The sequence below is a fragment of the Triplophysa dalaica genome, chromosome 20 (genome assembly GCF_015846415.1).
Source record: "Triplophysa dalaica isolate WHDGS20190420 chromosome 20, ASM1584641v1, whole genome shotgun sequence".
In the NCBI taxonomy this organism is placed as follows: domain Eukaryota; kingdom Metazoa; phylum Chordata; class Actinopteri; order Cypriniformes; family Nemacheilidae; genus Triplophysa; species Triplophysa dalaica.
In genome coordinates, this window is record NC_079561.1 from 11,440,601 (window position 1) to 11,453,425 (window position 12,825).

Consider the following 12,825-nt stretch of genomic DNA (forward strand, 5'->3'; position numbering starts at 1 on the left):
AAGCACTGGGAGATTCAATGAGCTGTGAAGAGCCCAATTTTCCATCAGTTACTCTTCCCTCTTCCCTTAGGTCCAAACGTTTCCCTCCTAATCGGACAAACGCCCCCTTCCTAACTGGTTCCCCATGAAAAGGTCAGAATCTAAATATTGTCTGGGATTTTGTCTGGCCTTGTCCATCTGCTCCGCTCACATCCACCCATCCAATTATTCCATTTTCCCGATGCCAGTCGGCGTCCCGGACCGGAGCAGCACGCCCCGCTTTTTCCAAATGAATAATTCCATGTAAATATCCATGTGCTCATTTCCTTCTACCTTCGCGAGGATGTTTTCATTAGAGTCATGGCGTACAAATTTAATTCCTTCGCCACCAACAGAGTTTTTTCCGCATGGAAGACGTTCCTGGTTCCAGAAGAGTCTCCAGACGCTCGCGGAGTGCGTACGGGCCCTCCATGTAGTGAGACAGAGCTCTGGCATATGTCCAGCTAACTTACGCTCACTTTCAATCCTCCATAACAAAGAATATGCGGTGATTCAGCTAGGTGCTCCATCCTGAGTTCCCACAAGAGTGGAAAGGCATTTAGATCTCAACAAACATGTAATTTAGGGTAATGATAAGATGGGGATCGGTTAACCACTGGGGGGGCTGTAAGTTTTGAAGTCCACTGGCGCCCGATGTAGACGGGGGGAAGATGAGTTGAGGCAGGACAGACGATTGGGGATGAAACTCATCTTTGTTTCTACACGAGGGTTTAGGACTGTAGGCTATAGTTGGTGCGCTCAGCACAGAGCATCCTTTGATGTCAAGACCACCCTCTCAGGATTCGGTCTATGAAAGAGAGATCTGATAAGGACGTTTATCCAGTCAAAGCTGAGCAACAAATATCACCTTCCCTAAATCAGAGGCAATACAATACCTCTTGATCATATGCTGCTTACCAGCGAGCTACCACGAAGAGAGACCGCAAAGCAATTGAATCCCACTTAATAAAAAAGCAGACACTCGAAAGGTCACAACCAAGAAATCAAGAGTTTACTCTAAAACGCTGTGAGAATAAATTGGGTTTAAGTTCTGCAGATGCTCTCCATGCATTGTCCTTAGTTGAAGGATTTGAGGGTTGAGGAGGCCAGAGGGAAAGTGTGGAGAGGCTAGTGCAAAATGAATGGGTGTGAAAGGTCACGGTGGAAAAATGCACAGGAAGTGCTTGCGGCCAACTCCACGTGCTCTGCTGCTATCATACATCACGACTCGGCTGAGCGCTGAGGTTCAGCACGCACACCCCCCCCACACACGCTGAATCCGGGGGCAACATTCGTTAGATCAAAGACTCAACTTGTTGACATAGGGAGGACATTCATCTTGGTCATAGAGATGTCAAGGTCTGTGAACAACCGGCTCGCGAAAAACTAGAGGGCTTAACTCAGTTCTTAGATTTGCGAGAGAATTCCAACCGTCTTTTTCTTCAATTATTCCCAGCAGCCTCTGATTGTTTCTTCACAGCTTTTATCTCTAGTGCAGTTCCTTTGTTTAATTGCCAAAAAGTCAGAAAGGAAGAGCATCTCAAAGCCTTCCAGTCAACATAGTGCAACAATCATTTGGTGGGCTTGAACCAAATCAGCTCTTCATGCCGCAAAGCTAAACACCATGAAATTAACAATTGGTGCTTTATTGAACCACACGAGCACAGGAAGAAATGAAAGAGAATTAGCTTGTTTCCAAAAACGCCTTCATGTGGTTGGACCAAGTGCAGAATCTTTGCTTCGGAAACCCGCGCGCGCCTCACCATGGTGCTTGCACAACTTTCCTCCGCATCCTCTCAAAGTCACTTGCGATTTAAGACTCCAAAACTTGACGTTCGTAAACATCCACAGAGATCCAAACTGCCGATGCTTCTCGACTTAAACCTTTAGAGCAGCGAGCGTGCCAAAACTCTTGTTAAACAAGTCCATGTTGGAGAAACCAAATATAGCTTCATAAAACAGTCAAATATAGATCACTTGGAGACAAACTAAAGCACTCGGATAGGAGTGGCAATTCATACACTAGCTGAAACAAAGCAGCAACTAAATGATCCTTTAATTATATTATCGTCAAAGCAGAAATGTTAGGACCGCAGACCACGGCACGGTACATCTCTTTATTTAGCCACAATAGCAGCCCCTTTTGTTCACTTGTTTTCATGTACCTCTGTAGGGCGTAATAGGAAAAAGTTAAGCACTGTAGATTTTGTGACAGTACCGGGACTGTTTTCGTTGACTGGGTCGCAAATATCGCAGTTGGAGTTATGCCAAGTCAGGCCTCGATGTTGAAAAGTCAGTAAAGATCATGAAGTATATTTTCACGTAGGGTGGGTAGTGCGTCTTGTTGACACAGGTTCATAGACGTCAATCAGTGATACATCAAAAGAGAGAGGCATAATAGAACGCCGTAAATAAAATTCCTGTGAAATCCCGATGGCTTTCATCTCCGGATTCTTGTGCTTAGTAATTGTTCGTTTTCACAAACTTCTCCAGTTGTTTTGACATGAGAATAATGCATGTTTGAGGTGAAAGTTAGAGCCACAACCTGCTGACTGCTACACATGACTGAAGTAGATGTTGTGCGGATGTCAAATGTCATAAACTGTTTACAGGAATAAACATATGCAGATGCTTCTGTTCCTCTTGTTAAAAACAGGCGTCTGGATGCCAACCTGATCATGGACGTTCCTGCAAGGACCTTCTCGGGCATGCGGTCCTTGCGGCACCTGTGGCTCGATGACAACGCCCTGACGGAGATCCCAGTGAGCGCGCTCAACGACCTCTCATCGCTGCAGGCCATGACCCTTGCCCTAAATCGCATCACCCATATCCCAGACTTCGCCTTTAGGAACCTCTCCAACCTGGTTGTGCTGTACGTATTTTACTCGTGATTTATTGTCTGACACAAATGGTTGATTGGGGTGTTGCTGTAGGACCAGATGTAAATCCAAGAGTACTTCCTGAGTAAACCAGACTAGCCAGTGTGGATGTGTTAGGATGTGAATGATGATAGGAATGCAACAAGGAAGTGGAAAAAACACATACATCGGCTTGACAGGAAACCACAGGAATCCAAACCTCTTTGAATTACAAAGCAGTGAAATGATAGTGGATTTCGTTTATATCATCCGGCACCGGTTAACATTAATTTATAGGGCAGGTGTCATTTCTGCAGTTTGTTCTTATGTTTACCGTGATCCTAATGAATGTTTGCACATTCAGGCATCTTCATAACAACATGATCCAGACTCTTGGACAGAACAGCTTTGAGGGACTGCACAGCCTAGAGACTCTGTAAGTAACACCGTTTCTTCATGACAGATTATAAACAACATAAAAGCACTTCCTGTTTTTAACGCAAACACTCTCTGGTCTATTATTTGGTTTTGGCATCTATATTGAATCATTATGGAAGAGCTTGTGCCTATAAATTCCAACCAAAATTACTACCAAACTTGAGTTCTGATAAGTGGTTTAGGTTCGCATGGACTATAAACAAAATCAATACATCAGCTATTGAGATGTGACCTTTAATTTTAAGTGCCTTGTTTTCTCAAAAACACATCTAATTAAAATCAATGAATTTGCGGCAGACTTTCATTTTCTGTGTTGGAAATAGCAAAAGTGTCCTGACGGCGACCTCAGAAGCACTCAAACAGTACATGCATGATTGCTTGAATACATAGAAGAGAAGCGTATTTACTGCTATCATTTTTTTTGTCAGACAAACGTTTTGTTACTAATACACGTACACATTTTTGTAAGATCAAGGAGTCACTGATGCTGAGAACAACCTACTTGCAAAGCTACATTAAAAACTGTGTGCAAAAATAAAAGCTGTTTGATTTTAGTTCATTTAGAAATAAAATGTATGGCAATAAATAATAACCTTATGTTAGGTTTACCCCTCATAAAATCATCATTTATTCGCCCTCTTGTAATTTCAAATGTGTATGACTTTCATTCTTCTGCAGAACACAAAATTATTTTTAAAGACTTTCGGTAACTGAACAACAGTGGAACACATTGACTTGCATCTGTATTGTGTCCATACAATAGAAGTGAACGGCTACCCCCATTGTTTGGTTACCAACATTCTTCAAAATATCCTCTTTTGAAAGAAGATATGGAGAAATTCAAACAGATTTGAAATGACAAGTTTCATTACATTTAAATAAAATCCTGATTAAAAGTGATTATCTGTTAGAAATTGACAAGCACAAAAAGAGAAATGCATATAGAGGCATTTATGAATTTATCATCTGGCTGAACTTGTACAATTTTAATAGTACAGCTGGACACATTCTCTAATACATTTAGGCCATATTATTATATATTTTATGCGGCTCGGAGCACGGTACTTTATATTCAAACGAAATGTTAAAAAGGTCCAATAAATACAGACGCTAATAAAATTCATAACAACGTTCTCAAAAGGGCCATAGAACCACAGCCGGCATATATTCACTAATGTATGAAAGACATTACATAGGCCGTGCTATGAAGGCTTGGCTTTAAAAGAACTAGCATATGCTGAAGTCATGGTGGTCTCCAGGATACAGAGAGGTTCACACCTGCTTTTTAACAGCCTGCTGAAGTGTTAAAAATGACGTTTTGCTCTTTACGAGAAAAAACGCTGAGCTGAACACTTCATTCGAGAGCAAATGTCAAGGAACCCGGCGCTGAGACTCTCCCATGCTTGTACATCTTGATAGATTAAGCTTTTGAGGAAAGAATTGTTGCGGTGAGAAAATGTTTTTCAGACTACAATTGAACTGAATTTTTAGAATTTCTTGCGCAGAACACAAAAGAAGATATTTTGAAGAATGTTGGTAACCATACAACATTGTACCCTATTAACTCATGTATGAAAACGATACCACTAAGACGTTTCTCAAAATATCCTCAGACGAAAGAATAATATACAGGTTTTGAAAGTCATGATGGGTGCATAAATGATGACATAATTGTCATTTTCGGCTAACCATCCCTTTAAACCTACACAACTAAATGTCTGGCTTTAAATGTAAAAAATAAGTCTTTCCAGCAAGTTTAAAACAATCACAAGTACTAAAGTACTTCCTTTACAATAATTAAAAGCACCCATCCAGCAATATCTTAAAAGTGCAACTAAACACTCCAGATCGTATCTAAATTTGCAGATGCCAGATATTGTACTCTATGTAGGCATGTTCCATATTGAATGACATTTTAATTACCATCACAAGGATGGCTAAGCAACATACTAATCCTCCTGAAGGCATGTAACATGACACACTGGAAGACATTCTGTCTCATAAATTCAGCTGTCTCAATCCAGCCGCACATGTGTGCTGTGTATGAGCTTCCTGCGTAGCTTCCTAAAACTCACTTGCCATGAATTTTTATTGATGCTTCCATAATCCCCATCACTGTAATTGTCATTAAAAACACATTCAAACCCAGTTAGACAAATGCCCACCACATTGTGGTTTTGTCATGATGATTTAGCTTTCAAACAGAGCGCTGCGTGACTTTATAAATCGTAAATCAAGGTAATTGACGATTCCAACGTCCTCCTGTTCTAAACAGTGAGGTCTTCTCAGGAAATGAAAAGCATTACTCTTCTGTGGCATATCAAAGTAAAATATCCAAACAAGAGTGACGGATGTCGTAAACAAAAGTAGAATCTAGACGTCGCAGAACGACAGAGAGCAGCTCACCCACAGCAATGGTTTCTCCGCAGTGCACTCTGTTTTATTGGCCGTAAGTGTGAGTGGATTCTAGACTTCATGTAGTGTTTGACCAAAATTACTTAAACACTTACATGACTCACTAGAGGTGAACGAGATAATGACTTAAACGATGTCTGTTCATAGTCACATCATTTATCTAAATTGCTCATAAACTAGTTATGCAAACCTTTTGGCACAGTTGGTGTGGCCGTATTTGTTCTTGTCTGCAATTCTTTTCGATGTTCAATTAATTGTATCCCAGTTAAATGTGCACAGACGCCTGTAATTCATAGATTTTTTCTGTCAAAACATGGTATATATTTTTTGGTTTAAAAAAATAAACATTTTGAAAACGTTTCTGTTTATTGAAATCAAAGCAAATATTGACCTAAAAATTATTGGAAAAACTTAAAACTAAATGAACAATTAAAATGTTGCCTCAAAATAAAATGAAATAAGTTTATAGCGCTAAAATTATAATAATAAACAAAAACTGAAATGAAAATGTATTAATCTTAATTAGCAACATATGCAAAAAATAAACAAATCAATTATAAAATGACAAAAGTATACACCAAAATTGCTAAAACTTTGACTAAAATGTATATAAAAAATAAAAATCTGAAATTAAAAGTTAATTTAAAATACTAATTAAACTATAATAAAAGCTCTAACCATGGGCCACAACACATATGCACTTACTGGAGAAAGAAACGCGACTATGTAGGCCTAGCTTTGTGAAAGTATAGGTTCCAGTTTCTTACCAACAAGTCATAGACTTTCTCCAATAGGAACACACATCAGAAAGTCTTTAATTCTAAACTTTACTATTTTGCAAATGTATCTATTTTTTTATATTTATCTTTGTTAGTTTTTACAAAGTTAATGTATTGTATGCTTTTATGTATTTATTTGTATTTATCATATATTAGGGCGGTTTTTGGTGCGCACCCGGGTTCGATAATGTGAGAGTTTGGTTTGTTTGGGTGATGTGAAAGCCGAGTCCACTTAAAAAGAGATGTCTGGGGTGCGGTTCATGTAAACTCCAGTACGCTTCGCTGCTGATATGAACGCAATCGTTCCAAATCGTGAAAGTGAACCGCGATTAATGACGTATTGTTTGGTAAAAAATGTGCACATGTATGTATGTGTGTTTCACTGACTTTTCTCACTCATTCAATTTTTTGTCAAAACATGAAATCAAAATTCTGGCTCTTTATAGAACATAACACATTTTTTTCATTAATGTGGCCCACTTATGAGGAATATGGACTGTTATAAATGTGAAAATTCATTTACCTGACTACAGAAAACTATGTGTTAAAAATGCTCTGAAAACTTTAAGTTTAACTTTAAGTGCAATTTTAAGGTTTACATTTGTATAGAATTGTCCCTTTCTGTCTTAAAGATGGACCACGTAATCTATCAGTTTCAAACAATCTCCAAATCCAGCGTTATATCCACAGTGTATACAACATTAATCACTGAAATACCTTGAACAAAGAAACAAACCTCAACTTCTCTCACTATAGCAAGAGCAACAAGCTGCAGGCCGAGCGCAGCCAATCTTGACGCAATGCAGCCAATCTTTATAAGCAAGTCTTCATATCGCCCCTCAGTTGGCGCGTGGGTGGGCTATTTCTTTTGCCTTGCCATGGGATAGCTTCTCCGGGAGAATTGCCCAAAGAAAGGAATAGGATCCCTGTTATGAAGGATCCACGATCCGAAATGTTTACAATATCTTATAACCAAACACTACTCCAGCGGCTCGTCCTCTTCTCTAAGGAAGACCTCGCCCCTTTTTTGGTGTATTCTTTTAGGCGGAGGTTATTATAAGCACTTGGAATTGTGACATCATGTACCCGGGAAGTAGAGGTCTGTAGAGGTCTGTCCGATCCAGCATTTCTCTGTAGTCCTTGAAAAGCGAATTCTGTTAAAGACAATATCTCGCTTGGCACTGAACTTTGAGCTTTATCTTTTTGCAGGAATTGTTTAGGCTCTAACAGCAACATAACACACTAACTAAAGGTTGAAAAATGGGATCGCGGGGAACCCACTCAAAATCTTTGAGAATTTTTGCAATTACATTTAGTGGTTGCAAAGAAATTGCACACAGATTTAGGTAAATCATTAAAACCCTGCTTTTCTTATTTTTACCTGAAGCCAAAATCCCATAACACTCTGCAACGAACACACTCATTCATATACACACAGACACACACACTCACAGGTTGGAATTAAGTGCTTTGCCCATTCTGGATGGCGGCCAACACGGGTCCACCCCTATTCACCAAGCTGACTTCAAACAAGATGGCCACCTGCCAAAAAACTTTTTTCCGCTGTAGAAGAAATTAAGAGTAAAATATATAAACATTTGGACTGTTTTGAAAGCTTACACTTAACACTTAGGGATAAGATGTGTAATTATGATATGATGAGACACATTCAGAATTGTGTGTCTTGTACCGCTGGGGACCGCATAAAACTAAAACCTGGCTCTTGAGGAGGCAATACCGGGCCAGGGGAATCTATTTACCCTGCTTTCAGTTGACTTAACTGGTCATAAGGGAGGTTTTTTGGGAAAGAAGACTTCTGTTCGATCAGAGGATTTTCCCAATAAGTATTCTTTGAAAAGCTCGAGATGAAAAGCAACTTTAAAATCCAAGAAAAACAGTCTCTGGGACGCGGGCGACGGCCATAAACACATTGTTCTTGCACCTGCGTGTAAGGCCACTCGCCCTTAGCAACCACCCGTGTTTTGGTTCAAGCGCGTTTTTTTGGACGCAGGTTCCCTAGAAGGCTAATGAAATGCATACAACAAAAACAATGAATGCATAGGAGAGGTCACATCATGTCAGATTAGTTTTGAACAGCTGTCTCGGTCTCTAAGGACGACCAACACGGAAAAAACCTGCAAGGTCAAGGGGAAGGATTTTGACTGATTGGAACCACAGTTTCTCCTAAGTGTTTGCTTATGTTACTGACACATAGCATGAAAGATCAAATTAAAATGGCCAAAACAATTGGCCTAATATGCAACCCACAGTCTAATTGTTGTTCGAAAGGTGTCATAATATACTGTATCTACGAATATTTATGCATAATTCAAATAATTATCATATTCAAAATCCTTTATCTTAAATGTCCTCCAGTTTTCCTTGTGTTCCTCAAACTTCTGCTCTTATGGTGATTTTTATCTACCTCTCATCCCTAGGGAACTGAATTTCAACGACCTTCAAGAGTTCCCCATGGCTATTCGCACACTTGCCAAGCTTCAGGAACTGTAAGTAACCGAGACTAAACCGCCCGGCATACATGTGTCAATGTGCTTCCTTTTAAGTGGATCGCATGGCTTGGCCTCTCGCGCCCCTTGTAAATCCCGGATAGATCCCAGAATGTGGTTCTCAAGCACAATCTCCCGCAAAAAAGCAGATGCTCGCTGAGGAACACTTGAGTCGTTCCTTCTCAAGTATCCTAAAGTGTTTTTTGCCTGTGGGATTGCCTGGCGACAGGTGTTTCTGGAAGACACAAAGGGTGTTTACATCGGCAAAATCGAACTGACGTAGCCAAATGGCTCACATGTGTGCTTATAGCAGAATTTAGAGCTTTTGCTGAAACAAAATGATCGTCCAAAACTGGCCAATTCCTTTTCTGGACCCCAGAAAGACCTTTGAACCTTGTTTACGTAACACGGTTAATAATTTTAGAGTGTTTAGAATTTGCGGATTAGAATTTGCAAGTAACATGTGTGTCATAAATTAACTAGAGCATGTTTTCGTCACAGTGACAGCAGACGATGACAAATTATAAGCCTTCGCAGTGGCTAAAAATGTTCAAACAGAACAGATGCACTTAGCAAAAACAATCAAGAAAGCTGGTCTGTAGACTTCCTGAACGTACTGTAGAGTTCAAGTGTGCAGATGGTCATGTTCTGATTCTGTATGCATCTTCCAGGGGTTTCCACAACAACAACATCAAGGCCATTCCTGAGAGAGCGTTTGTCGGGAACCCACTTCTGCAGACCATGTGAGTGTCTTGTCAAAAGAAGCCAAAACTGCACGTGCGGTTCTCCATAAATAACTTTCTGTGTTGACATAACATGCCTGAGTACGTGGTTTGTTTATGGACAGTTAATAACTGTATATGAAATATATGACTGGCGTATCAAACTGTCAAACCTCTGTCAAAACAATCATCCTTCAAGAGGTAATTTGGCAAGTAAATGTTACGATTTGTCTTAAATTGGCAACAGTGTTACCAAGATCTAGATTTAGACTATTTCTATCAGCATTAAAGGTCCAGTGTATTTTTTTAGAGGATCTATTAACAGAAATGCAGCATAATATACATAACTATGTCTTCAGAGGTGAATAAAGAATGAAGAATTTTGTTTTCATTACCTTGGAATGAGCTATTTCTATCTACATACACAGCGGGTCCTCTTACACAGAATTCACCATGTTGTTTCTACAGTAGCCATAAATGGACATATTGCTCTACGGAGCGCGTTTCGTAAATACACTATCACAATCGGCAAATAAGCGGAAACGTGACGACATCTTAGTCCTGTGTCAGCCACCGTAGTGCTTCGAAAGGGTGGGGTGGATTGAGACGTTGGTTGCAATTCGCAACATCAATGCTAGATGTCACTAAAATTCATACACTAGACCTTTAAATCTGTACTCTCCAACCTTTGCCTCTGAATCGCCATCTCTGTTTGAAATATAATATTGCATGTGACTTTACATATGTATCTTTACCATGAAAGTCAAATGAGATGAAGTTAAATCATGTCATACATATAATGATAATAATGATTTATAATAATGATCAAAATGTATATTTAATAAACTGTTATGTTTTTTTTTCTATCTCAGAATGTTTGAAGTTTGACAGAAATCCAAGTTTAATAGGATAACCCAGTTCACGTCTTCTCTTTTCAGTCATTTCTATGAGAATCCCATTCAATTTGTTGGCAGATCAGCATTCCAGTTCTTGCCAAAGTTACACACGCTGTAAGTAGCTACACTTTAATGTGTGAAATGATAAGGTACACATGTACAATTAAACAGTTTGAACAGTAAACTGTTTCACTTCCGATAAAGGGCCTCAAAGTACCGGTTGGCGAATGTGTTTAATTTCTGTTTCATCATTGGCTTTCATTTTGATGAATACTGTAATCTTGCTCACATTTTGCCATCCTTTCTCATATCGAAAAACATTCAACTAGTAATTTGTCTCCAAAAAACAGCACGTTTCAATTATAACCTCATAATCGTCAGAATATGAGATTTAGCTTTTCATAAAAGCCCTGAAAAGTCATTTATCATTCTCTAATTACATAGATGATGCATGAGATTGTTCTGAGAGTCTATCCAGCATTCATTATTTGGATATAAAGTCTACCATCCGCACCGCTGATGCTGTTGTTTTTGGACAGTGTCGCGGGTGCAATCAAAATGACTGAAACTACCCGGGTTAAAGTTTACTCTAGATTACGACAATCCGAGTGTGTGTGGTAACAGAAGACATTTTCTTGTGGTTTCCCTGGAAGACATCTTCATTAGCAGAAAGATCCCCACTAATGACTTCTCTAATCTCGTTTTAGCTCTTTGAACGGAGCCACCGAGATCCGACAGTTTCCAGATTTGAAAGGAACCACCAGCCTGCAAGTTCTGTGAGTCTGAGATCAAATATCTCCATTTCACCCAGGATCAGTTTCACTTAAGAGACTTTGAGAAGTTCTTCCCACCATTGAGGACCATGAAATAATGGTTGACGAAACAGAAATGCGTTCACTGATCTCTCATGTTACTTGCTGTCTAGTTTTATTATTTTACCCCTGTTACCCTTAAATCTGATAACACCTTTTCCCCACTGGGGTCAATTTGACCACAACAATTTAAACCTCCAGAACATGATATTTTTAACTAAAATGTCTGTGTTAGGTCATTTATATCTTTATTGAGCTCTTAAATATATCTTTTAATAAACTTGGTTAAACTGCTATGCTATTATTTTGTCAGTGGAATACAAAAGATATTGAACTTATGTACTGTCGTTTATAATAACCATGTAGGTTCTGACAGGCAGCCAATAAAAGTAAATACACTGTTTTTGTTCCATAACGAAAAAAAGAAGCTCGAAAATAAAGGAGACAGATTTTTTTCTATAATTTTTTTTTAGTTTATTTTATTGAAACATTAAACAGAGAAAATATAGTAAGTGTTCAGGATTACAGACATTGTCACACTGCATGTCAATATCCTTGTCCTGCTCTCCTGTAAATAATTTGTAAACATTAAAAAGAGACATTCAACCGACAAGCAGAATTACTTTATACAAGAGGAAATTATACCTTAAATACAGTATATATTTTTTTTCTCGCTGGCAGCACTTTCACGTGCTTAAAGTGTAGAACTTACAATCTATTTCATTTTTTACAGACAGGCATTTTTATGTAAAGTATTTGTTTTACGGAGATTGCCGACCTCCTTAAATGCACATGTATGCAGACTGTATGTAAACTCTTCTTCTCTTTGATTTTCCCGCAGCACGCTGACCCGAGCTGGACTGACCGGCCTGCCACATGATCTCTGCCACCTGGTGCCTAAATTAAGAGTTCTGTGAGTTTCCAAACACAAATACACACCTGTAGCACACAAACACATCATTACACATCTACATGATTCCTAAAGATCCAGGCTGGGAAAGAGAGTTCAAATTTACCCTGAGCGATTTAATGGAAGAGCTCTAACACAAACTCCAAAACATCAGCCGGTGGAGAGCAAGCTAACGTCTCACTTTTTGTTTGTACCAAGCTGTTGCAAGTAATATTTAAAAAGCACAACGTCCTAGGTTTACTTCCTTATGTTTCTGTCTTTGTCTACCTCTTCTCAATTGAGTTTCTTAATGAACCAGAAGACGCCAAAGTGCATGAAAAAAGAGTGGCCCACTTTCATGAGGAAAAGTTTGAATAAAAAATAAACTTATGTAACTCTTCAAAAGAAGAATAAGACCTCTAGAAAATGTAACTGCTGAATATACCGATCTCTTGCAGTATACAATGACCCCAAAAAGGTATTTTGCTACT

General features: G+C 39.0%; 1 protein-coding gene across 2 annotated transcripts in view; it reads left to right on the forward strand.

Moving 5' to 3' along the window:
* LOC130409246 (leucine-rich repeat-containing G-protein coupled receptor 6) overlaps positions 1-12,825 on the forward strand; it is a 76,402-nt gene that overhangs the window by 52,720 nt on the left and 10,857 nt on the right. For both annotated transcript variants that reach the window (XM_056733108.1, XM_056733109.1), the window contains exons 5-11: positions 2,675-2,890; positions 3,241-3,312; positions 8,947-9,015; positions 9,687-9,758; positions 10,676-10,747; positions 11,341-11,409; positions 12,287-12,358. In XM_056733108.1, the coding sequence (XP_056589086.1) occupies positions 2,675-2,890; positions 3,241-3,312; positions 8,947-9,015; positions 9,687-9,758; positions 10,676-10,747; positions 11,341-11,409; positions 12,287-12,358 (642 nt within the window). The remainder of the gene's footprint in view (positions 1-2,674; positions 2,891-3,240; positions 3,313-8,946; positions 9,016-9,686; positions 9,759-10,675; positions 10,748-11,340; positions 11,410-12,286; positions 12,359-12,825) is intronic.